Source organism: Panthera leo, chromosome A3, assembly GCF_018350215.1.
Source record: "Panthera leo isolate Ple1 chromosome A3, P.leo_Ple1_pat1.1, whole genome shotgun sequence".
Taxonomy (NCBI): Eukaryota; Metazoa; Chordata; class Mammalia; order Carnivora; family Felidae; genus Panthera; species Panthera leo.
The window spans coordinates 72547204-72572279 of NC_056681.1; the positions used below are offsets into that span (position 1 = coordinate 72547204).

Below are 25076 nucleotides of genomic sequence, written 5' to 3' on the forward strand. Positions count from 1 at the left end.
AGTCGGTTAAGCGTCCGACTTCGGCTCAGGTCATGATCTCGCGGTCCGTGAGTTCAAGCCCCGCGTCGGGCTCTGTGCTGACAGCTCAGAGCGTGGAGCCTGTTTCAGATTCTGTGTCTCCCTCTCTCTGACCCTCCCCCGTTCATGCTCTGTCTCTCTCTGTCTCAAAAATAAATAAACGTTAAAAAAAAAAAAAGTTAAAAAAAAAAAAAGAAAGAAACCAAGATCTGGACACAGGTGTGCTCATTGCTGTTGGTGGGAAAGGAAGACCGTGCTTTTAGTCTTTCTCAGTGGACACAGTGAGGGAATGTATGCATGTATTCCTATGTATATACACATATCTATACCTATCTACCCTCTATCCATTGTATGTTAAATGAAACATGAGCTCGTACTGATGTCTGCAGCTCTAAGTTGGTATTACAGTATTTTTTCTAGCTTCTCCCCTTGTTTATTTGTAACTTTTTCCTTTAACTGTGAAGAACCTGCCTCCTATTATCAATTTTTTAAAATTGTTTTTTCCCGCCCTAGTATAGATGTGAGGTACTTTTAGAATTATTAACCTGTATCCCTATAAGAAACCAATTTTTAGACTACAGTATTTATATACAATTCTTTTTACCTTTATGTTTTATCTTTAGCTTTATTGTTTCCAGTCATGATACCACTTTCCAGTTATTTTAGGTCAGCTCTTTCCCCGCCCCTTTCAGAAAGGTTATGTCATGCATATAGTTAGATTCATTTTTCACATTCTGCATTCCATTCTAGGATCTTCTAATATCCCAGCTGATTTTTTAAAAATTTGCATACATTAAAGTTCCTTCTTTGTAATATATAGCTGTATGTGTTTTGAAAAATGCAATTATGTGTATACTACCCCAGTGCCCTGTAGAACAATCCTATAACTCTAAAAATTGCCTAGTTTCTTTTTTAAATAGTAGAATGATTTTATTGTGTTAATATGAAAAGTTTTCTTCCTCATCTTCAAAAATGTTTCAAAGAAACTTAAAACAATTTGTAGACCATGAAAATCACATTATTTACAATTGCTATTCATAGTTAAAATAGTCTAATTTCTTTTTTTTCTTTTTTTTTTTAGATAGAGAATTTTATTTATTTATTATTATTTTTTTTGATTGGTTGACCTTAAAAATACATTTATTTTTTTTTATTTTTTATTTTTTAATATATGAAATTTACTGTCAAATTGGTTTCCATAAAACACCCAGTGCTCATCCCAAAAGGTGCCCTCCTCAATACCCATCACCCACCCTGCCCTCCCTCCCACCCCCCATCAACCCTCAGTTTGTTCTCAGTTTTTAACAGTCTCTTATGCTTTGGTTCTCTCCCACTCTAACTTCTTTTTTTTTTTTTCCTTCCCCTCCCCCATGGGTTTCTGTTACGTTTCTCAGGATCCACATAAGAGTGAAACCATATGGTATCTGTCTTTCTCTGTATGGCTTATTTCACTTAGCATCACACTCTCCAGTTCCATCCACGTTGCTACAAAAGGCCATATTTCATTTTTTCTCATTGCCACGTAGTACGCCATTGTGTATATAAACCACAATTTCTTTATCCATTCATCAGTTGATGGACATTTAGGCTCTTTCCATAATTTGGCTATTGTTGAGAGTGCTGCTATAAACATTGGGGTACAAGTGCCCCTATGCATCAGTACTCCTGTATCCCTTGGGTAAATTCCTAGCAGTGCTATTGCTGGGTCATAGGGTAGGTCTATTTTTAATTTTCTGAGGAACCTCCACACTGCTTTCCAGAGCGGCTGCACCAATTTGCATTCCCACCAATAGTGCAAGAGGGTTCCTGTTTCTCCACATCCTCTCCAGCATCTATAGTCTCCTGATTTCTTCATTTTGGCCACTCTGACTGGCGTGAGGTGATATCTGAGTGTGGTTTTGATTTGTATTTCCCTGATAAGGAGTGATGTTGAACATCTTTTCATGTGCCTGTTGGCCATCCGGATGTCTTCTTTAGAGAAGTGTCTATTCATGTTTTCTGCCCATTTCTTCACTGGGTTATTTGTTTTTCGGGTGTGGAGTTTGATGAGCTCTTTATAGATTTTGGATACTAGCCCTTTGTCCGATATGTCATTTGCAAATATCTTTTCCCATTCCGTTGGTTGCGTTTTAGTTTTGTTGGTTGTTTCCTTTGCTGTGCAGAAGCTTTTTATCTTCATAAGGTCCCAGTAATTCACTTTTGCTTTTAATTCCCTTGCCTTTGGGGATGTGCCGAGTAAGAGATTGCTACGGCTGAGGTCAGAGAGGTCTTTTCCTGCTTTCTCCTCTAAGGTTTTGATGGTTTCCTGTCTCACATTCAGGTCCTTTATCCATAAAATAGTCTAATTTCTAATTCAACTTTTTTTCAACGTTTATTATTTTTGAGAGACAGAGCATGAGTGGGGGAGAGGCAGAGAGAGAGGGACACACAGAATCTGAAGCAGGCTCCAGTCTCTGAGCTGTCAGCACATAGCCTGATGTGGGGCTAAAACCCACAAACCACAAGATTATGACCTGAACCGAAGTCAGATGCTTAACTGACTGAGCCACCCAGGCACCCCTCTAATTCAACTTTTGAATGTGCTATCAGATTCCTTTAAGGAGCTATGCAATACTGTATCTTCCACTGGTTCCAGAGGGCTCCACTAGTTCACAATTATGAGACAGTAGAGCTATTTCTGAGAGATCCCCTGTTAAGTGCCCATAGGGATGGGTGAGATGAGAGTTATTGGGAAGCTGATGGAAGCAGGTGGCACACGGGGACAAGATAAATTCTAGGTGACAGCAGATAGGATAATTAGCTTGGGCATCTGACTGTCAGATACAGTAATTATCTGACATCAGATAGAGTAATTAACTTGGGCATCTGAAGACTGGAGGTCTTCAGCAAGAGAACGTGCTGATTATCAATTTATTGCTTCTCGGTTCCCTTCATGGACTAATCCATTAGAATGGGTCTGGGCCCTTTAAATATTTTTTCCTTTGGCAGCTGTCACAATGTTTTATTGGTAGAGGGTGCTGGAGAGAGAGACACTGAAGGAGAACAAGGTTTTTCTTCTTGGTTCTGATGGCTTCTTAGGCTTATTGAGAGGATGCTTCCTTTTTCACTGCTCGGTCCAGTGCTAAGTGCCTGTAGGGTGTAACTTTTGCTATGTGACTTCTTCAGATCTTGTCTTAAACAGCAGCAGTATGGCTGGAAGCAGCAGACAGCACAGCTTTCAACTCAGCTGGGGTCGCTGCTCTGCATGGGCATGCCGGGGCCCCATCAGGATGGCTGTCTAATGAACCGGATGTTCAGCCTTGTCCTATTCAGTGGCTCAGAACTACTCTGGTTCAAACTCTATGCAGAGGTGGAAGCCTCTGCAGGTCCCAACCCCAGCATTGCCCACAGTGGAAGGTCATCTCACTCTTTGCATGTCTCCCTCATTCCCCATTAGCTTTACCTCACCTGTGTCCCATGACTGTCCTGCCATGGACACCATACATTCCAGGACTCACACCTGCAGTGACCCTCTGTACTCTGCCTCTCTCTCTACCTGTTTCCCTCTGCATGCCCAGCCTGCCCACCAGCTCTGGCTGACCTGTGTCCAGAGGGTTGTTTCTGCTTTCCTGGCACCTCTCTGGGCCATCCCTGGCCTAGGCAAATTCTCTGCCATCAAGTGGGCTGTGATCACACCTTCTTTAATGAGCTTTGAAGTTTGACCTCCTTCAAGTTTTTCTTGTTTTCTTGTGTTTTTTAAGTGTTTATTTACTTAATTTTGAGAGAGAGAGAGAGAGAGCACAGGAAGGGCAGAGAGAGAGATGGACAGAGAGAATCCCAAGTAGGCTCTGCACTGCCAGCACAGAGCCCAACATAGGGCTTGAACCCACGAACAGCAAAATCATGACCTGAGCCGAAACCAAGAGTTGGACATTTAACCGACTGAGCCACCCAGGCACCCCCACACTTTTCTCTTTATGGTTCTTTCCCTTAGTTCTTCATTTCCCCTCACAGCTCTCATTCCATCTTTATAGTTACCCTCCTATCATTGCTCAGTAATTCTTTATATTAAACTTCCCCTATTTAAATTACTCTGTGGTTTCTGCTCTTGATTTGGCTGTGACTAATTAAAATCTATTTTCATTGGGAGAGGGCACAGGTGTTCTTGGTCTTTTGTTAAATCTCATTTCAAGAAAGAGATGAAAGCAATTTACTGTCAGGAAACTTGATGATAATACTGGCCCAGGCTCTGGGTAGAGGATCTAGTCAGTAGAGAAGCCCTAACAGTAACTCAGACCCCAGGCCCTAGGTCCTGGCTTGTAGCTCAGGTAGAGTTCTGAGAAAGGGGAGTTTCCTGTATGATGAAGGGACAGCTGCTGAGTACATGTCATAACCTGGAGCTGGTAAAGGTTCAAAACGTTTCTCAGACATCTGCCTATAGTGAAGTCAGAGGAGTTATTCTGGAAACAGTATTACTTGTACTGAGATGTAAAATACAGCTTTTTTCATTGAGCTTCCCACTTAAAAATGGCATAATAGCCACATAGTTTCTAAGTGAGACGTGTTTTAATACAGAAAAAAAGGGGGAAGATTCTTTCTTTGCTTCTTTCTGATTCTTGCCAATAATGCATTTTTAACTTTTTCTTTTAATATATTTTTTTAAGTTTTAAGTAGTCTCCACATAGGGCTCGAACTCATGATCCTGAGATTAAGAGTTGCATGCTCTATCAACCTCACCAGCCAAGTTCCCCATCTAACTTTTTCTTTTAAAGAAAATTTCCTGAGTCTGAAAAGGAAGTTTGAAGTTCTTATGAGATTCTGCTGAGATTCTGTGAGATTCTGACTAATCTTAGATTTCTTGAATGTTCTGTTTCTCTTATTCTGCATAGTTTTTAGATTTTTACCTGGTTGTGGTTTGAATAGTCTTCTTCTTCTTCTTTTTTAAATGTTTATTCTTGAGAGAGAGAGAGAGAGAGAGAGAGAGAGAGCACGAATGGGGGATAGTCAGAGGGAGGGAGACACAGAATCGAAGCAGGCTTCAGGCTCTGAGCTGTCAGCACAGAGTCTGACATGGAACTGGAACCCACTAATCTTGAGAATGTGACCTGAGCCAAAGTAGGACCCTTAACCGCCTGAGCCACCTAGGTGTCCCAGTCTTCTTTTGTTTCAATGTTTGTTTGTTTATTTGTTTATTTAGAGAACATCCACGTGTGTGGTAGGGGGAGGGGCAGAGAGAGAGAGTGGGAGAGAGAGAATCTCAAGCAGGCTCTGAGCTGCCAGTACAGAGCCCAACGCAGGGTTCCATCTCACTACCGTGAGATCATGACCTGAGCCGAAATCAAGAGTTGGATGCTTAACCAACTGAGCCAGCCAGGTGCCCCTCAACAGTCTTTCTAACATACCAGTATTTGTTAACCATGCTCTAGTTAAAGAGTGAAGCTGAGATCCTCCAGTATTCCTTAAAGATCTCCTTGGTTAACTGGACCACATCTATAAATCTCTGATGATTGTATAAGATAGCAGTCTTGCTCATAAAACAAGGTGTATAACCAAGGTCAGACGATAGCTCACAACCACTTACCTAAAGAAGGAAGGAACAAAAAACTCATCTGAATACAGGAGGCTTGTTTAAAGGATTTGGCTACTCTCCCATTGTTTTTCTATATTTGTCCTCATAGTGAGGTAGGAATTATTTTGAGACAAGAAAACCAAGCTAAATAAATTGGGAAGATTTGTCCAAGAAATTGTCAGTGTTTGCATGTAGACTAGAAGCTGTATTCTAACTCTTGGACTAGTATTCTTTACTTAAATATTTATTAAATTTGTCTTTTCTTCAGTATAGGAAAGAGCTGACTGTGCTATAACTAGCTTTTCTTGAATGAGATAATTTCTTTTTTCTAAATCATCTGTCAGAAATTGTAAAAATTAAGTATTATTTATAATAACAATGATGATAATAAAGCAATCACATTCTATTGTTTTGCAGAACATTCTATTGTTTATAAAGAATTTTGATATATATTATCCAATTTCAATACCTCAAAAATATTTGCTAGGTAGGTTGAAAATGTACTATTCTATTTTATAAAAGAAAAATAGAGGCTCAGGGAGATTAACTGACCTCCTCAAGGACATACGTTTATCGTTCTGGTGGAGGCTGAATTTGAACTCAGGTCTATCTGACTCCAAAACCTATTCTTCTAGCCATTCTTTTCCTACATATATTACATAATAGCCCAAGATATGTTAAGCATATCTGTTGTTCAACAAATTATATGCACCCAGAGGTCTAGTCTGGTGGAGAGAGCAAGAGCTTTTAAGTGTTCCAGACATGAGTCTAATTCTGAAGTCAAGTAGAAAAAGAGTGGGCACAAACTAAAATTAAATATGATTTTATAACATGTCTTGTGATAAACACACAGGCTTTTAATGTAGATTTAGTACCCTCAGGTATAGTACCCCCATATGTAAAGTGTAGATATTCTTATTTCTGTCATTTTATATATATAGGAACAGAGGTCTAGAGAAGTTAAGCAAATAATCTGAATTCAGATCCCTCTGATTCCAAAATGTGTACTCTTTTTGGATTAATGCAACTGACTTCAAGAGAGGTATTCATCTGAGAAAGTTCTTCAGGGAACAGGGAAAAGAGCTGGCCCTCTTTCAGGAGCCTGACCACAGAATGAGGCCCTGCTTTGAAAAGAAATAGTGTATTTAATTAGAGAGTGGAACCAGGCAAGCTGCTGGTGGAACTAGTCTTCTGTTGATCTGATAGGCAACTTAGAGGACATCACCACTCATGGCCTGGTAACACAGGCAATGCTTCTGACTTCTTTGTCCATGGTCAAGGATACAATTGAAAAAAAAAGCATACATTCTTTCCACAGGTTTGTCGACATCAGTAGACAAATTTAGGTTAGACTGCATCCATTAGCAAGAGCACATGTTTGTTGCGGATAATAGAAGCATAATTACCTGTACTACATACATTTCTATTTCTCTTAAAAAATTTTTTTTGCCTAGAAAATGAAGTTGAATTCTAGATGGCTAAATGAGCTTTAAATGGAACCTTGTATTCTTTGACTAAATGGTGTCTTTCCCTGTGTTTATAATGGTGCATATTTCAGTGACATGTTCTGGATTTTCTGGGACAGTTTCTGATTTCAAGTTATGTATTCTTTTTCCCAAAAAGCATTTCTGCTTATCTGGTCTATTCTGCTCTATCATCTGTTGATTCCTGCATTAAGAAAACAAGGGAGCCTGCATGGCTCAGTCGGTTAAGTGTCTGACTTGGGCTCAGATCATGATCTCATGGTTCATGAGCCTACATTAGGCTCTGTGCTGACAGCTTGGAGCCTGGAGCCTGCTTAGGGTTCTGTGTCTCCTTCCCTCTCTGCCTCCTCCTCATTTGTGCTTGCTCTTTCTCTCTCTCTCTGTCAAAAATAAATAAACATTAAAAAAAAGAAAACAAGAGAATGGTGTATGACAAGTAATTTACCAAAATCACCCTTAAAATTAAATTAAAATTAATTTTAAATTGAATTAAAATTAAATGGAAATGACAGCTATTATCCAAGTCAGGCAAAATAGGTTTCTAGTGTGTTCCCCCACCCCCAAGTATATGGGTGCCTGGGAAGGATATATGAATTTCGACTTGAACCATAAAGTACACTGACTAGCCCCTTGGGGTTTCCTGGTGATGGATTTAAAAATAATTTTTTTAACGTTTATTTATTTTTGAGAAACAAAAGAGAGACAGAGTGGGGGAGGGGCAGAGAGAAAGGGAGACACAGGATCCGAAGCAGGTTCCAGGTTCCAAGCTGTCAGCACACAGCCCGATGAGGGACTGGAACTCACGAACCCACGAGATCATGACCTGAGCCAAGGTAGGTCAGCCACTTAGCCAACTGAGTCACCAGGTGCCCAGTTATGAAATTTTTCTTACTGTTTTCACATTTTGTTTTCCAGCTATGCATCTCATTTTTTTCCCAGCTAGAAATCCATACAAGTACCAGAGTTTATTTTTGACTGAGTCATAATCATGAATGAAGAATCATGGATGGAGAACATTTTATTTGCCCCTCTAATGCTTTCCTAAAATCACTAATTAGCTAAAGGGAGTCTTTAACGTAAATACTGAATTTTATTGAATATGTCCCTTTCCAGTTTCTCAGAGGCTTTGGTATATAAGTTATTCTCAGTATGGCAGAACCTGTCAGAAACACTTTGAGGAGAAAATGCCCATATATAGAAATGAATATTTTTTTATTAAAAAAATTTTAATGTTTATTTATTTTGGGGAGAGAGAGATAGAGAGTAGGGGAGGGGCAGAGAGAGGTAGACACAGAATCTGAAGCAGACTCCAGGCTCTGAGCTGTCAGCACAGAGCCACACGCAGGGCTTGAACTCTTGAACCACGAGATCATGACCTGAGCTGAAATTGGATACTTAACCAACTGAGCCACCCAGGTGCCCCATGAATATTGTTTTTTAAAAAAGAAATGAATATTAAACCTATGTTTGATTAATTCAATTGTGAGATCATTGTTTACTGTTACACAGTCACTGACAGATTTTGTTCTATCAGGAAAGTACATTTTATTATGCTAAAAGTATATTTACTCTAGATTGTTAATAGGTTCTGAATTTATAAACTTCTTTACTGTAATGCATATGTATTTGTTGTTTGCAAAAATATAGACAATACTGTTATTTATGGAACACTTTGGCAATTTAGAAGGTGAAACATAAGAATTACTTACATAAATTAGGAGTTAGGGGAGCACCTCCTGAGTGTCTCACTTGGTTAAATGTCCAACTTTGGCTCAGGTCATGATCTCGTGGTTTGTGAGTTGGTGCCCCACATCAGGATCTCTGCTGTCAGCACAGAGACTAAAAAAAAAAAGAGAGAGAGAGAGAGAGAGAGCGAGAGCAGAGAAGGCCCTGAATGACATAATGGAGTCAAAGTCTTTGAGGGGAATGAGGGAGAGCCAAGTCAAGGCAGAGCAGAGCAAGAGAGGCTTTTCATTTGGTTATCAAATGCCAAACAGAGGGGTAGTTGTTAATATGGAGAATAAATGAATATTCAGAAAACAAATGTTATAAAATACGGCATGCTTTGGGATATTCACTGATCACATACAGGAAATAAGAGAGAACGTTTTACCCACTGTGAGTAATTCTTTAGAAATTCAAATACTGATCTTTGAAGGAGACAGGGCATATGGAGCAATGAGCTTTTTCTAAATTCAGCAAATGTTGAAATCTGAAGATAATTTGAACCAGACAGGGTGTTGGCATTAATGCCCAATACAAGCTAACACATGAATAATCTGTGGATTTGTTCTCATTGGTTCTTTTCTTTGGAGGGATACAGTATAAAATTTTTTTTAAGATTTTATTTTATTTTTTATGTTTTTAGATTTTATTTTAAAATAATATCTAAATCCAACATGGGGCTTGAACTCACAACCCTGAGATCAAGAGTTGCATGTTCCAACAACTGAGGCTTCCAGGTGGCCGCAGTATAAATTTTTTAAAATTAAGTTTAGACAAAATATTAAATAATACTACAAAGCTTATATATATTTAAAAAAAAAAAAAAAAAAAAGCAGTGCTTTCTCCCTCTCCACAGCTGAGGCTTTGAATTCTTTGGCAGTTTTCCTGATTATATTATGCCTATATCTATACTGCTATTTCTTGGTTTATAAATTTTAGGCTTTGTCTATTAACTCCACACACATACTTCCCTTCCCCTATCCTCTTAATATCATCTAATCTAATGTCTAGCTAATTCAATATTTAATATTTACATTATTATGTTAAGTGTTGGTCATTGGTAAGCCAAGTAAGTATATTTGACTACTTTTTCTTCATTGTACAACTTTTCTTTAGAGTTAAGAATTGGCTGGTTTTTCATTTTATCAGTTTTCTGTCAATCTTACCAAATGTTTCATTAGGTTTTCAGATGCTTATCAATACTACATTTAACATTTCAGATAATCTATCGATTATTTCTGTCCTCTTGCTCTTATCTGGACTGGTTGATGCCTGGATTGTCATCCCAGAACTGACCATCTTTACTAGTTTTATGTGTGACATTCTATGTTTCCTAGCTTCCATATATGTATATATATTTTTTGGTCAGGTCCCTCATTTTGCTGGGACCCATCCTTCAATAGCTTCCTAAGAAAGAGTGCATGGGCATCTTTGGATATTTACCCTCATAGTTGATTGTTACTTAAGCATAGGAATAGAATTCTAGGATGAAAATAACTTCCTCTCAGAACTGGAGACGAATCCCCTTGTTGTTTTCTGAGCTCCATTGTTGTCAAGAAGTTTGATGCCTATTCTGATTCCTGATCCTTTTTCTGTGATTACCCCCTCCCCCAACCCTCTAGAAGTTTTAGCTTTTTTAAAGTTTATTTATTTATTTATTTATTTATTTATTTATTTATTTAGAGAGTGAGACAGAGAGTGGGGGAGGGGCAGAGAGAAAGGGAGCAAGAGAACCCCAAGCAGGCTTTGCTAGATCAATGCAGAGCCTGATGTGGGCCTCGATCTCACAAACTGCAAGATCATGCCCTGAGCTGAAGTCAGATGCTTAACTGACTAGCCACTCAGGCGCTCCATTAAATGTATTCCTAGCATCCTGAAATTTTATTCTGTAATTCGATGTAAGTCTTTTTTTATTCATTGGGCTGGGTAGTTAGTGGACTTTTTATCTGAAATTGCATGGCTAAATTTCATGTTTTTCAGCTCTGGGATATTTTCTTGTTTGATTTATTTAATGATTTTTTCCCATCAGTTTTTTCCCCCATTTTCTCTTTCCAAAAATCCTATCAATCTGATGTTGGGCATTCTGGAAAGATACTTTAAGCATCTTATTTTTCCCCTCCTATTGTCCATCTTTTTTATCTTTTGATTTACTTTTCTAGATTTCTTTGCTTTTATCTTCTAACACTTCTTTTGACTGTTTTTATTTCAAGACCATATTTTTAATTTCCATTAATTTCCATTTAATTTTATTTTTCTTGTTCTGATTATTCCTGTTTTAAAACAACTGTCCTCCTCTTGTTTAATGAATATAATACCTTTTATCTCTCTGATGATATCAACTATAATTTTTAATAAAGATTTGTTTTGTTCTTTGTGTTATCTTTGTTGCCTCTGGGCTTTATTGTTGATGTTGGAGGTTTTCCTCAAATATCTTGTAGTCATTGGTTATCTACTTATATTTTAATAATCTAACAATATTCTCCAGAGGTAAGTTGGGTATACTAATTTATTTGTTCAAATATATTTTAGTTACAAGACAGAATTTTATTAAATTCTCTATCCACATATTTAATAATGAGACATGAAATGCTTCTTTTTATGCACAGGAAATACTCATGTTTCTAAGTCCTTAACCTTTCTGAATGTCTGTAGGGCAAATTGGCTGCCTGCTTCTTGGTATCCACCTCTTTGCTTATTTAGGGTTTAGCTTCTTTTGCTCGGCAATATCTGTTACCATTCTTCCATCTGTTTCCTAGCTTTCAAAAATGTGTTGTTTTTCCTCTGCTGATGTTCATTTCCTATCTGCCCCTGAGGTTTGTCCCATTTTTTTTTTTTTTTGGTGGGATTTCCAAAATTAAAAAAAGGAGACAAACACATCTAGTTTATCTGCCATATTTAATTGGAAGTCCCTTACTGGTTTTTGATGTTGACAATCTGGCTCATGGATATGGAGATGTCTTTTGTGTCTGTGAAATATTAAATTAATAAAAATGTGTTGGTTTTGATTGGCCAGCATTATTTTCTTCCCTCCCCTGGTAAAAATACGTGCTTTATTACTTTGAGCAAACTGCCTTTTCTCTAATCCATGTGATTCTGGTGGGGCTGCCAGTCACAGGACCTCAGCCCCTGACCACAGGAATGGGCATGTGATCTAATCTGGAAAATTGGTTTTACTATCATGAGAACATGACTCCTTAGCAGGGGCAAATAGAGACCAAATATTGCTGATGGTGCTGAGTTTTAATTTAATTTAATTTAATTAATTTAATTTTATTTTATTTTATGGGTAACCCCTGGAGGGATGGCACATGATTGTGCTAGCCTGGAAACTAGCGTAAGAAAGGGATTTGATAGCAGTAAACTAGGTGATTCATGAAATTTTATGAGATGGTTTTAGAATCAGGTTTGGAAAATAATCAGTTACCAGTGTATTAGTTTACCACTGTTGCTGTAACAAATTACTACAAATGTAGTAGTTTAAAACAACACACATTTATTTTATTATAGTTCTGGATGTCAGAAGTGTAAAATCAAGATCTGCTCCTTCTGGAGGCTTCAGGGAAAAATCTGTTTCCTTAACTCTTTTCAGCTTCTAGAGGCTGCTCCCTCCTTGTTTCCCTACAGTCTCCTGGTTTTGTTGACACATTTTTTCTCTCTGATCTCCTGCCTCCTTTCTATACTCTTGTGATTACAGTACACCCATTCAGATAGTCCTGGATAATCTCTGCATCTCAAGAACCTTGATTTGATTACATCTTCAAAGTTCCTTCTACCATGTAAGGTAATGTATTCACAGTTTCCAGGGAATACGAGGTAGATTTTCAGGAGCCATTATTCAGCCCACCACATCAAGGAAAGCTAAACAGCCAAGAACACCCCTGGATTACAGTGCAACATGGTCATAAATCTCTGCTGCTGCCAGCATTGAATATGCACATACAATGCTGTCAGCTGGAACCCCAGAGCTGCCTTGATTCCTTCCCCCTGCAAGCAGGGTACTGATTGTTACTTTGTCATCCAATATCTGTTCTTTTCTCTTCTTTAGTAATAGAATTTTCAGCTAGTCTTATGAATGCCCAGAATAAATACCTTTCAGCCTTCCTAAAGCTAGGCATGGCCCTGTGACTAAGTTTTGGGCAATGAAGTATAAGTAGAATTGTCTTGTGGAAGCTTCTGAGAACCTTCCTAAGGAGATAATTGGGATTTTCCTGGTTCTTTATCCTTTCTTGTGGTCTGCTATCATCTTGGACTATGAGGACAAGGGACTCATGTTAAGAATGGTCCAATGAGCCTGGGTTCCAGGGAACTTCATGGTATATAGCAGGGCTGCTATACAAATTCTGGACATTTTGCCTTCAGGCTCAGGTTATGTGAGAGAGAATTAAAATTCTGTTTTCATTAAGCCACTGTTTTCTATCATGTTTAGTGGAACTTAATCCTAAGTGATACACTGAGGCTTTCTTGTTCAGCTCCTTCTCCAATTGAGTGAGCTGCTCCAGTATCCTTCTCATAAGCTTTTTTTTTTTTTTTTTTTTTTTTTTTCCTTCTTCTTAAGGTAGAAGGATATTGTTTCTGGGCCTGCTGGAAAGAATTGTACCAGCCAAAGGAAGGTTTAGAATGTCACATACTGATAGCATCACAGTGATTCTATCATAGTCAGAAAACTGATTACTGAGTCCTCCAGTTCTCAATAGAGGAGACACTATACACCCTTGGGACATCTTGAAAATTTGTTGACCTGTTTTGGCCTGTTAAAATGATTGGAGGATGTGCTGGCATTTAGTGGGCTGGGGCCAGAGATGTTCTGCAATGTACAAGACAAACCCATACATCAAAAAATGTGTTTTTTGAATTGAAAGAGACTTTTGAACATCCTACAGGACTTTCATGTAGGTGTAAAACTTACAATTTTCTTTGCCTAGAACCCAACACCATTTTATATGAAGTTTTATGTAGTTTTTACATATTTTTAAGATCGCGGAATTGTCCTGGAATGTACATATTATGTACGTACAAGAAAAGATTGCACACTGTTTTCTGGGGAATGCAAGAGGTACTCACTATTTTGAAAATGCGTGTCTCTGACAATAACACTGTTCATGGTGTTTGAGTCTCCAGTACAACATGATATGCATTTGTGGTTGTTGCATTCACAATGATTCTACCCATAGGCAGAATCTGAGTGCCTAAGAATTTACATTCTGAGTTATACATTATTTTATTGTAAGTGTACTTTATTTATCTTTTATTTTATAATTAGGTCATTACACTGGTTTTAAAATTTTTTTTTTCAACGTTTTTTATTTATTTTTGGGACAGAGAGACAGAGCATGAACGGGGGAGGGGCAGAGAGAGAGGAAGACACAGAATTGGAAACAGGCTCCAGGCTCCGAGCCATCAGCCCAGAGCCTGATGCGGGGCTCGAACTCACAGACCGCGAGATCCTGACCTGGCTGAAGTCGGACGCTTAACCGACTGCGCCACCCAGGCGCCCCTACACTGGTTTTAAAAATGTTTTGTGTAAATTATATTATCTATGAATTTCATTTCAGGCTAGCAGAGGAGGCATTATTAAATGTTTGTTACACAAAGAAGGCATTGAGGGCACCTGGGTGGTTCAGTCAGTTAAGTGTCAGACTTCAGCTCAGGTCATGATTTCACAGTTTGTGGTTCAAGCCCCACATCGGGCTCTGTGCTGGCACCTTGAAGCCTGGAGCCTGCTTCAGATTCAGTGTCTCCCTCTCTCTCTGCCCTTCCCCTGCTTGTGCTCTGTCTCTCTCTCTTTTTCTCAAAAATAAAAAGAAACATTAAAAAAATTTTTTTAAAAAGGGGGCGGGCATTGGGCCTGATAAAGCTCTGGCCAGTAAAAACAAGATGATGTGCTAGTGAAAGTAATATTGGGGGAAGATGAGTCTGTTTCCCACATCTAGTAGGTGTGAGTTCTTCTGACCTGGGGAACCTCTCTTGATGTTCCCTAAACATCTCTTCTTAGCCCTCAACATTACTTTTTCTCTGACCAGCCAGATCATGGATTACTCCTATCTCCCTCCAGTGGATTATTTTGTAACTGGCCTTGCACACCAGCCATCTCTGCTCAGTCTCCAAATAACTCCCTCTGTGGCATTAGAAATCAGTATTTTCAGATGTTTAATCCAGATAAACATATATAGGAAAAGTAAATCTGGTTCCACTTTTACTTCTTGTACAGGATATCATTAGCATATTTTCCATATATGAATAGGGATGGTCATGTACCATATGTTATTCATCATATGGCATTATCCCTGTTTCAAGGCATATTTTAATACAGCACAAAGGCAAAAGGTTTGAGCTGAAATGTGTGCTGTGCATTGTGCTTTAAACTTTCTGTTTATCACGAAGCCTGAGAAAGGCAGGTAGCTTTCTAAATAGATGCCATAGAATAAGCTCTCAATAAATTACCTAGAAAAAATAGCGGGAGAAAGTTTGGTCAAAATAAAAATAAATTTTAGTTCAGTCTAGGCAGGATCTCAGAGATTTTACAATTATAGGCCATTTTACTAGGTGAACAAAGAAGAAACTGGGAAAGAGCCTGGCTAACAAGGAAGTAGGAAGGCATGATTTCCCTATTCTAGTTATGAAAGCCTCAAGAATTAGACTGATGAAGGCACAATATTCCATATTGAAGATACTTTCATTAATTCAAGAAATATTTCTTGAGGCCTGTCTACATGTCAGGCATTATGCTAGTTCCTGGGGAAACAGTGGTTTAGTCCTAATTTTTAATGTTAATAATAAATTTAGAAACCACTTATGGTTATATAGTTAAAATTAGAGATAAGTTGGTAATATCTTTAAAAATAGAGTAAGTACTGTTAAGGAAAGGAACCTAAAACAAAGGACATTGAACACCCTGCATTTTTTTCCAGATGTACCTTCCATCTTTCTGGTCATGCTCTGTGCTCCAAGAGGTAGTTCTGTAATCTCCATCAACAGGCAACTTGTCCCTCTGGTCTCAGGTTGGGTTTGTCCAATTAGAGGCATCAGCCGGAGGTTAGAGGGTGGAAGTAGAGTGAGGTCAGAATATTTATTCTCCCTCCCTGACAGTATAGACTGACTTCTTTCTTTGCTGAAGGGCACAGCCATTCCTTCTGGGTTCTAATAACCCCCCATCCTTTTCTCCTTCAGGTGTGGAGTGATAGGGCCTCTTGCTCTTGCTAGGGCAGGGCATAGGCTGGCTTCCTTTCACAGGACCGTGTCTCTGTAAATAGTGCCCTCACTGAACTCATCCGTGTTTGTGGTGTCCTTTTCCTAGCAGCACCTGGACTGATCCATGAGCCTGCACAAAAGTGAGGTGTGGAGCTGTCGATGGAGAAGGGAGCACTGTAGGCAAAGGGAAGAGCCCAGGAGTGGACGTGTTTGAAGAAAGGACTGCACAGCTGGAGATAGGGAGAAAGGCGGAGTGAGATGATGTTGGAGGGGGAGGCAAGGGCCAAATCCTAGGTCATAGGTTGTCATGCTCTTTCTTTCTTTTTTCTTCTTTGCTTTGGTTGCTCAGCATGTGAGACTCCTCCTTCTTGTGTTTGGGGAGCGCCCCACTTTAGCAGTGTTGTTCGGAGGTTGGCTGGCTTCCCATTCTAGAAACTCAGCTCCAGGTGGCTAGGTGTATTCACAGCCAATCAAAAGCACCCACCCCGTTTTTGGATCTGGAGCTAGAAGCAGAGTAGTGAAGAATTTTCTTCGTGTCTTGGCAGGTATGGCTGTGACTCCAGCAGTGCTTTCCAGGGTGTTGGCTGTGCCAGCTGTGGCATCCATTTCCTCAGCTTGGCCCTCAGCCTTCTGGGCAGCTCACATCCTTTTATTAATTTCTTTGTTGCCTGATGGGCTGGCGTCAATTTCTTCCAAGTGGCAATACTTCTTAATAAATTTCTTTGCTCTTTAAATCAGCCAGAAACAATTTCCGTTGTTGGTAACTAAGAAACCTGATAACTAAGCACACTGTGGTAACTAAGAACTTTGTGCCTTGATAGCCATGCTAAATGTTTTGACCTTTACCATAGAAATAAAGGGAAGCTATTTAAAGCTTTAAAGCAGCAGGAATAGAATGGGGTCAGTGACAGATCAAGTTTGCATGTTGGAAAAATCTTTCAGACTGCACTGAAGAGATTAAATGTATTTAGTTTAGACCAAAAGGGCGATTGCAGTGGAGACAGAGAGAAGTACATGGACATGAGGATTGTTTAGCAAGTGAGCTTCTGTGATTGAATGTGGGGAAGGTTAAGGAAAACAGAGACATTAAAGGTAGTCCTCACTTTTCTGCTTCCTGAACCAGTGTTGATTCCACAGATTCAACTATTTTGTTTAAAGCCTTGATCCCTACCAAGGGCTTAATGTCTGGTCAAAATTATTTTTTCATCTTTCTATGCTTTCTATATATGCATAAACTTGTTGGAGTTGGATAATGAGTTGCACATAAATTGTCTTCAGATCCAGACTCTGAATTTAGACCGTGTTTCAGTGCTTGGCTATCACCAATGAGGAGAAACACAGTTGGTCTCTGAGTCACACTGTTAAGTAGTATTCAGTACTGAGGATTCATCATCTGCAGCACTCACATCAACATATCCTTGGGCTGTTATGAGTAGGAGGAAAACCTTTTTAGAGAAGCCAGAATTAGGCTGCCATCTGTTGTGCATGGGCTCTGCTTCTTACACATAACTGGTGAATAAAACATTGAACAGGTGGTAGCTAGAAAGTGATATGCAGCGTCTCCATTCATGAGAAAACTCTCAATTTTGTTTTCTGTTTAGGGACATTGCTTAAATGCCCTTCTGGGCTTGTTTGTACATCCTTGGTTGAATGAGTTATTGCCTAAAGTCCACTAGCATCAGCACTTATACTGTGACCTGACATCTGGAAATTGAGGAACTAGTGTTTCTTACTGGTGTTCACAGCCTCCTCAATGGGGATCAAGCCATGTTTAATACCTCTTCTAAACCTGACTTATTTACAACCTTCCCCACCAAAATAATAAAATTTCTATTTATTGTGCACTTATTTTATATCAATTTCTCTGTCAACCACTAATAAATATATATTTATACACTCCCCCCCAACACCATATATTTATTTAATTTTCACCTTAACCATGTTAAATAGATATTGTGGACTCCACTTTACACTTAAGGGAACTGAGGTCCACATTTAGAACTCCTAATCTGAACCCAGATATGTGTTACTGGGCCCATGCCAAATCACTGTGCCACAAAATCGTCTGACTCATAATTTGTTCCTCCCCTTAATTCTGTGTTCCCTCAACTGGTATCAATCCAGAATGTATTATACTGTTTTGGAATTGAACACATCATGTTATGTGTTCTCATAGATGTAAACGCATAGATAAATAAGTTCATGAATAAGTAGAGTGAAGATTTAAAGAAGTAGTTAAAAGGATTGAAAATTTAGCTGGTTAAAAGAAGACATCAGAATCTCTCATCAGTCCAGGAAAGTTGATCTAACACTTTTCAATGGATTCTTCCATATGGGTCCTATAAATTAGGATGAGAAATAGGATCAAAAGCTTCTTACTTTTTTATTAAGTAAATTCTACCTGCAACATCGGGGTCAGACTCACAGCCCTGAGATCAAGAGTCGTGTGCTGTATTGACTGAGGCAGCCAGGTGCCCCTGGGATCAGAAGCTTTTTAAAACATCAGATAAGCTCCACTACAATAAAGGGAAAATAATGGATCTTGAGTCAAAAGATAGGGTTTGAATCCCAGCTTTGAATCCTAGATTTATTACCAGTTGTGTGAACTCAGGCAAATCACTTGACATCTCAGAGCCTCTGTCTCCTTATATGGTAGCACCTTCATTATGTAACATTTATAAGTATCAAATGAACATTTATCAACTATAAAGCATTATACAAATACAGATATTATTAACTTATTTGAGGCCCTGAATTTTGAATATTTTGAAAGTCAAGTCTAGGGCAAATGATGTCTGTGTTCCTAGAAGCAGAGCAATGTTACAAACAGCAATACCAACCATCATGGCAATTTTAAATTTTTCTCAGTCTTCACATTTTATTTTTTTCTTAAGACAGCACTGTGAGGTATTGCAATTGTATAAAATTTACAGAACAAGAAGCTGAAATAAGTTCTTCAGTGTCAGAGAGAAAAATAAGAAATAAAATCAGGATTTAATTCTATCTTGCATTGTTCATTTCCCCTCTTTAGAATAGCTTTGCTTAAGACCATTTATGGAAAAAAAAGCATCTGTGGTTAAATTTAGCAGATAATGTTGAAAGATGAGACTAGGAGAATATATTTAGAGAGAGAGCCTACTTAATATGAATTGTTACCTGCTAGTAAAAAAATTGGGTTTCAGGTATTCCTAGAACTCAGTCTAGCAAATTATTCATTACTAAGGGGGAAAATCTGTGATAACTACACCTAAAATTTTTTTTAAAGCATCTCAACTTTGAATTTATATCTGAAAGTGATTTTTTAAGGTGATTTACTTTTGGGGGTACCTGGGTGGCCCAATCAGTTGGGTGTCTGACTCTTGGTTTTGGCTCAGGTCATGATCTCACAGTTCATGCGTTCTAGCCCCACATAGGGCTCTGCGGTAATAGCACAGCGCAGAGCCTGCTTGGGATTCTCTCTCTTCTCTCTTTGCCCTTCCCCCCATGCTCTGTTTCTCTCTCTCTCAGAATGAATAAATAAACTGTAAACAAAGTTATTAAAAAAATAAATAAAGTGATTTTTTTTATGCACGTTGTCCCACACTTATTGATATGTCTACACGGTGGACTAGCCAGCCCTCAGAGGAAAGTAAAACTTAAAACACATAATTGACTATCTAGTGATTCTCTAAAGTTAAATATAAGTTGTTTGCCCTTTCCAAATACAGGCTGTAAGCACAAATTGTTTTATTATAAGTATAAGTGCTTTGGTTATCTTAAGCATGAAATACTTTGATCTCTATTTGTATAACCCATAGGATTTAAGCAAAGCATTGAGGGAAGCGGAGTGAATGCATGTTATTTGGTGGGACATTTCATTTTGCAGGTGTTTTTTGGCTTGAAATTTGTCCAGTTGAATGTGTTTTGGATAAGCTGGCATAGCTTATTCTTATACTGTGACTGATATTTCTATGTGGAGAGATATTGATTTCTTTAATATTTGGGTTTTTCTCTGCTTCTTTGGTCTTTTCATTCCAAGAGAGGAGGGATGACATTGTTTTGTTGAATTTGAGAGAGGCATTGGGCTTGCATAGTCTTATCCATTGTAGTAGACACTATTTGGTATGCCTTCCTAGCTTACAAAGAACCCCTTGAATACTTCCTTGCTCCCAAGGATGGGTTGCAAAGCAGCAGGATGCCCACCTCTGGCCACAGGCCACAGGTGGAGGGAAGGGTACTTTGGGCCATTAAGATTTTTCTTCTAGGAATTTGAATAAAGAAAAAGAGTCAGTCTGGCCCTGATACATATGTATTTAGGAGTTTGGGCATGGCTGTTGTTTTCCTTCCATGTGGATCAAGAAGAGAAGGCTATTCTGTAGGAAGAAGAGGATAAACTAGGTCCAGAGAGAACCACCTGCATTCTGATGGCTCTTCGTTTCTTATTTCTGGTTCTTTTCTGGAGCCTGGTTGAATTCCTGACGTTAGATTCTATGAGATGTCTATGTCCTTATAATAAATCTTTCCTTTTTGTTTTTGGTAAAGGTAGCACTAGTTCTTTTCTGTTGCATTGTGCTCAAAGTATCCTAAATGACATGTTATTTAGTTATTGCTAATAAAATAAATATTCTTACACAGGCCATTTGAGAAAGAGGCTGCTGTACATGTATTTATTGATACAGGCATTTTAGGTGGTGTAATGAAATTTTATTCTATTCTATTTTATTTTTTCAATGTGAAATTTTATTTTAAATATCCTTGTTTGGTTTAATTGATAAAATATTATTTATAATATGTAAAGAAAGCACAAAGTATAGCCATGTAGACAGGGCGTATTTAAGCAAGACTGGCCCGTTTTAGTAAGTAAGAATATATTTCTCGGGGCGCCTGGGTGGCGCAGTCGGTTAAGCGTCCGACTTCAGCCAGGTCACGATCTCGCGGTCTGTGAGTTCGAGCCCCGCGTCAGGCTCTGGGCTGATGGCTTGGAGCCTGGAGCCTGTTTCCGATTCTGTGTCTCCCTCTCTCTCTGCCCCTCCCCCGTTCATGCTCTGTCTCTCTCTGTCCCAAAAAAAATAAATAAAAAACGTTGAAGAATATATTTCTAATGAAAGAGTGTTTTCTTATTGTTTTGTTTTGTGGAAGAAAACAGTTGAATTGGTGAAAACAATTAACCAAGTATTGATCTATGGCACATACTGGAGATCAGGTGTAGTCTTTTAAACCTTGACAGGAATATCTATGAAATGCTTAAAAGAAGCAAAATGAGGAAATTAATATGGTATTTAATGGTGGTTTTTCTTATTAGCTAAGGAATTATGCAAAATGGCAATTTTTAATAAGCCATAGTGTAATTTATTTTGTTATAAACAAATAGGTGACTTTTTGTCTCTTTGTTAATTAACATGAGTTGTATTTGTGTAAGGAGTATAGGGATTGCCAAGATTTCTCTGTGCCAGAGTCACATGGAGTTTCAGAAACTGGAAATCAGCTAAATTCTGCTTGGGTATTTCATTTTGCTGTGTTTGCCATTGCCAAGCTATAGATTCCTTGATAGTAAATGATCAGCATCAAAATATGCCCATTGACAGTAATGAGAGGGATGAAGTTTATCTATAACCAAAGCAGCACATATTGTGATTCAGTTTTATCATATATGAGGTTAATTAGCCTGACGTTCCCTACCTTCCCCTTTCCCAAGAACTTGTATAAACATCTCCCACTGCCCAAATAAAGCAAAATTTGGGATAAATGGAAAGATTCATGCGTTGCACACTAAAGGTGACTAGTTGATGAACGTGCATGTAGGCCACTAAGGTTTTGGGGTTTCTTTGTTTGTTTGTTTTTAATGTTTATTTTTGAGACAGAGTGAGAGACAGTGTGAACAGGGGAGGGGCAGAGAGAGAGGGAGACACAGAACTTGAAGTGGGCTTGAGTGCTGTGGGCTCTGTGCTGTCAGCACAGAGCCCGACACAGGGCTCAAACTCACAAACTGTGAGATCATGACCTGAGCCGAAGTCAGATGCTTAACTGACTGAGCCACCCAGATGCTCCCACTTGAATCAAGCTATGTGACTGGCATAATTGTAGTTACCATGTTATGTGTTTCAAAAACTGATCACTGAAATATGCAGATTTTAATAAAAGATAGGAATTGTGCTAGGAATAATTTAGAATACGTATGGGGATAAGTTAAAGGTCAAGATGTTTTACTTCTTAATAAAACACACATTTAGAACCTGCAAGTGTTCCGTCATAATCAGCAAAATGTCTTGTGATGAGGATTCTGAAATACTAATATGAGTTAAATCATTACAAAGATTTAAATTGAAGTCACATGTAAGTTAAGTGGTTTCATGAGAATGAACCTTACATTGAATCAGAGTACACTAGCTTCTGCTCTTCTTCATTATATATTTTGCTTCTACAAGCCACCATCTTTCTCCACTTAGTTCTTTTATGTATTCTCAGGGCCAATGTGATTTAACATATACTGTTCCAGAATTGGTGAAGACTTCACGAGGTAAGCCCTCTGTGTTCTAGAGAAACCCCTTTTTTAAAAACTCTAGTTACTTTACAAACTATACTCTAATTTTAAGTGATACCTAAGTGAAAATAAAATATCATGTTACTTTCAAAAGCTATTCTTTGCTTGGCAAATCCAACATGCCTTTATGATAAAAACACTCAATAAACTAGGACAGGAAGGGAATTTTCTCATCCTAATAAAAGGCATCTACCAAACCCCACAGCTAATATCATACTTAATCGGTGAAAAACTGAAAGCTTTACCTTAAAATTAGAAACAAAACAAGGGTGTTTGCTCTCACTACTTTTATTCAACATTGTACTGGAGGCTCAAGCCAGGATGAGTAGGCAAGAAAAAGAAATGAGAAGCATCCAGATTGGAAAGGAAGAAGTTAGAAATCTCAATTTACAGATGATAAAACATTGTATGTAGAAAAATCCAAAGGAATCTATTAAAAAACTATTAAATCTATTAAGTCTATTTTAGTTCAGCAAGTTTGCAGGATACAATGTCAATACACAAAAATCAAGTACATTTCTATACACTAGCAATTAAGAATCTAAAAATGAAATTAAGAAAACAGTTCAACTTAAAATAGAATAAAAAAGAATAAACTACTTAGGAATAAATTTAACAAAAATTGCAAACTATCAATAAATGCAAACTTATGCTCTGAAAACTACAAAACATTGTTGGAGGAAATTAAAGGAGACCTAATAAATGGAAAGATAACCCATGTTCATGGATCAGAAGATTTAATATTGTTAAGATACATTACAAATTAATCTACAGAAATATGAGAATTGAAGCTGATTTAAGGGGCGCCTGGGTGGCGCAGTCGGTTAAGCGTCCGACTTCAGCCAGGTCACGATCTCGCGGTCCGTGAGTTCGAGCCCCGCGTCAGGCTCTGGGCTGATGGCTCGGAGCCTGGAGCCTGTTTCCGATTCTGTGTCTCCCTCTCTCTCTGCCCCTCCCCCGTTCATGCTCTGTCTCTCTCTGTCCCAAAAATAAATAAAAAAAATAAATAAATAAAAAAAAAAAAAAATAAAAGTTCATGTGGAGGGCCACCTGGCCGGCTCAGTTGGAAGAGCATGTGACTCTTGATCTTGGGGTAATGAGTCTGAGCCCCTTGTTGGGTATAGAGATTACTAATAAGTAAATACATTAATTAATAAATACTTAAAAAAGAAAAGTTCATGTGGAAATGCTAGGACCCAATCAGTCTTGAAAAAGACCAAATTTGAAGGACACACACTTCCTGATTTTTGGACTTAACTCTAGACAATGTGGTACTGGTAAAAAGCAACACATATGGATCAATGGAATAGAATTGAGACTTCATAGACTCTTACATTTATGGCCAATTGATTTTTGAAAACACTTCCAGAACAATTCACTGGGGGAAGAACAGTCTTTTCAACAAATGGTTCTGGGACAACTGTATGTCCACATATGAAAGAATGAAGCTGGATCCCTATATCACACCATATATAAAAACTAATTCAAAATGGATCAAAGACTTAGTTATCAAAACTAAAAGTATAAAGCACTGATAGAAAATATAAATGTGAATATTTGTGACTTTAGAATAAGCAATGGGATTTTAAATATGACACCAAAACCACAAGCAACAACAGAAAAAAAATAAGTACATTGGGCTTCATGAAAAAAGAAAAGTTGCGTTTCAAAGAACACTACCAAGAAAATGAAAGACAACTTATGGAATGGGAGAAAATTTTTGTAAATTTTTTATCTGATAAGGAACTTATATTTAGAATATGTAAAGAACTATCACAACTCAATAATAAAAAGGCAAATAACCCAATGAAAAAGTGAGCAAAATATCTGAATAGCTATTTCTCCAGAGAAGAAATACAGATGGCCAATAAATACATGGAAAGATGTTCAATGTTATTAGTCTTCAGGAAAATAAAAATCAAAACTACAGTGATCACACCCAGTAGGTTGGCTACAATCAAAATGACAGACAATAGCAATAACAATTGGTGTCAATGTGGAGAAATTAGAGCCCTCATACATTGCTAAGTGGGAATGTAAAATGGTGCAACTCTTCTGGAAACAGTCTGACAGTTTCTCAAAAAGTTAAATAAAGAGTTACCATATGACTCAGCAATTCTAATCCTAGATATATACACAAAAGAAATGAAAACATATGTTCATATAAAACTTGTATATGAATGTTCATAGCAGTATTATAGTAACCCCATAATAACCCCAAAATGGAAATAATCCAAATGTGTATCAACTAATGAATGTATAAATAAAATGTAATATAGACATCCATGAAATATTATTGAGCAATGAAAGGAATGCAGTATTGACATGTGCATCAACATAGACAAATCTTGAAAACATAATGAATGAGGAAAGAAGCCACTAGAAGCGAACTAGAGGCCACATGCTGTATGATTCTATTTATATGAAATGTCAAGAATGGGTAAAGCTATTGATATAAAAGCTAGATTAGTGGTTGCTTAGGACTGGGGAAGGAAGAGGTAAATGGAAAGTGAGTGCTAATGTGTATGGAGTTCCTTTAAAGGGTGTTGAACATGTTCTAAAATTGATTATGGTGATGGTTGCACAGTTCTGT

The 25076-nt window shown here is 38.0% G+C and overlaps 1 protein-coding gene across 6 annotated transcripts in view; it reads left to right on the forward strand.

Moving 5' to 3' along the window:
* Positions 1-25076, forward strand: part of ACYP2 (acylphosphatase 2) — a 278791-nt gene that overhangs the window by 49362 nt on the left and 204353 nt on the right. For all 6 annotated transcript variants that reach the window (XM_042932275.1, XM_042932277.1, XM_042932279.1 and 3 more), the window contains one exon: positions 22408-22459. In XM_042932275.1, coding sequence (XP_042788209.1) covers positions 22408-22459 — 52 coding nt within the window. The remainder of the gene's footprint in view (positions 1-22407; positions 22460-25076) is intronic.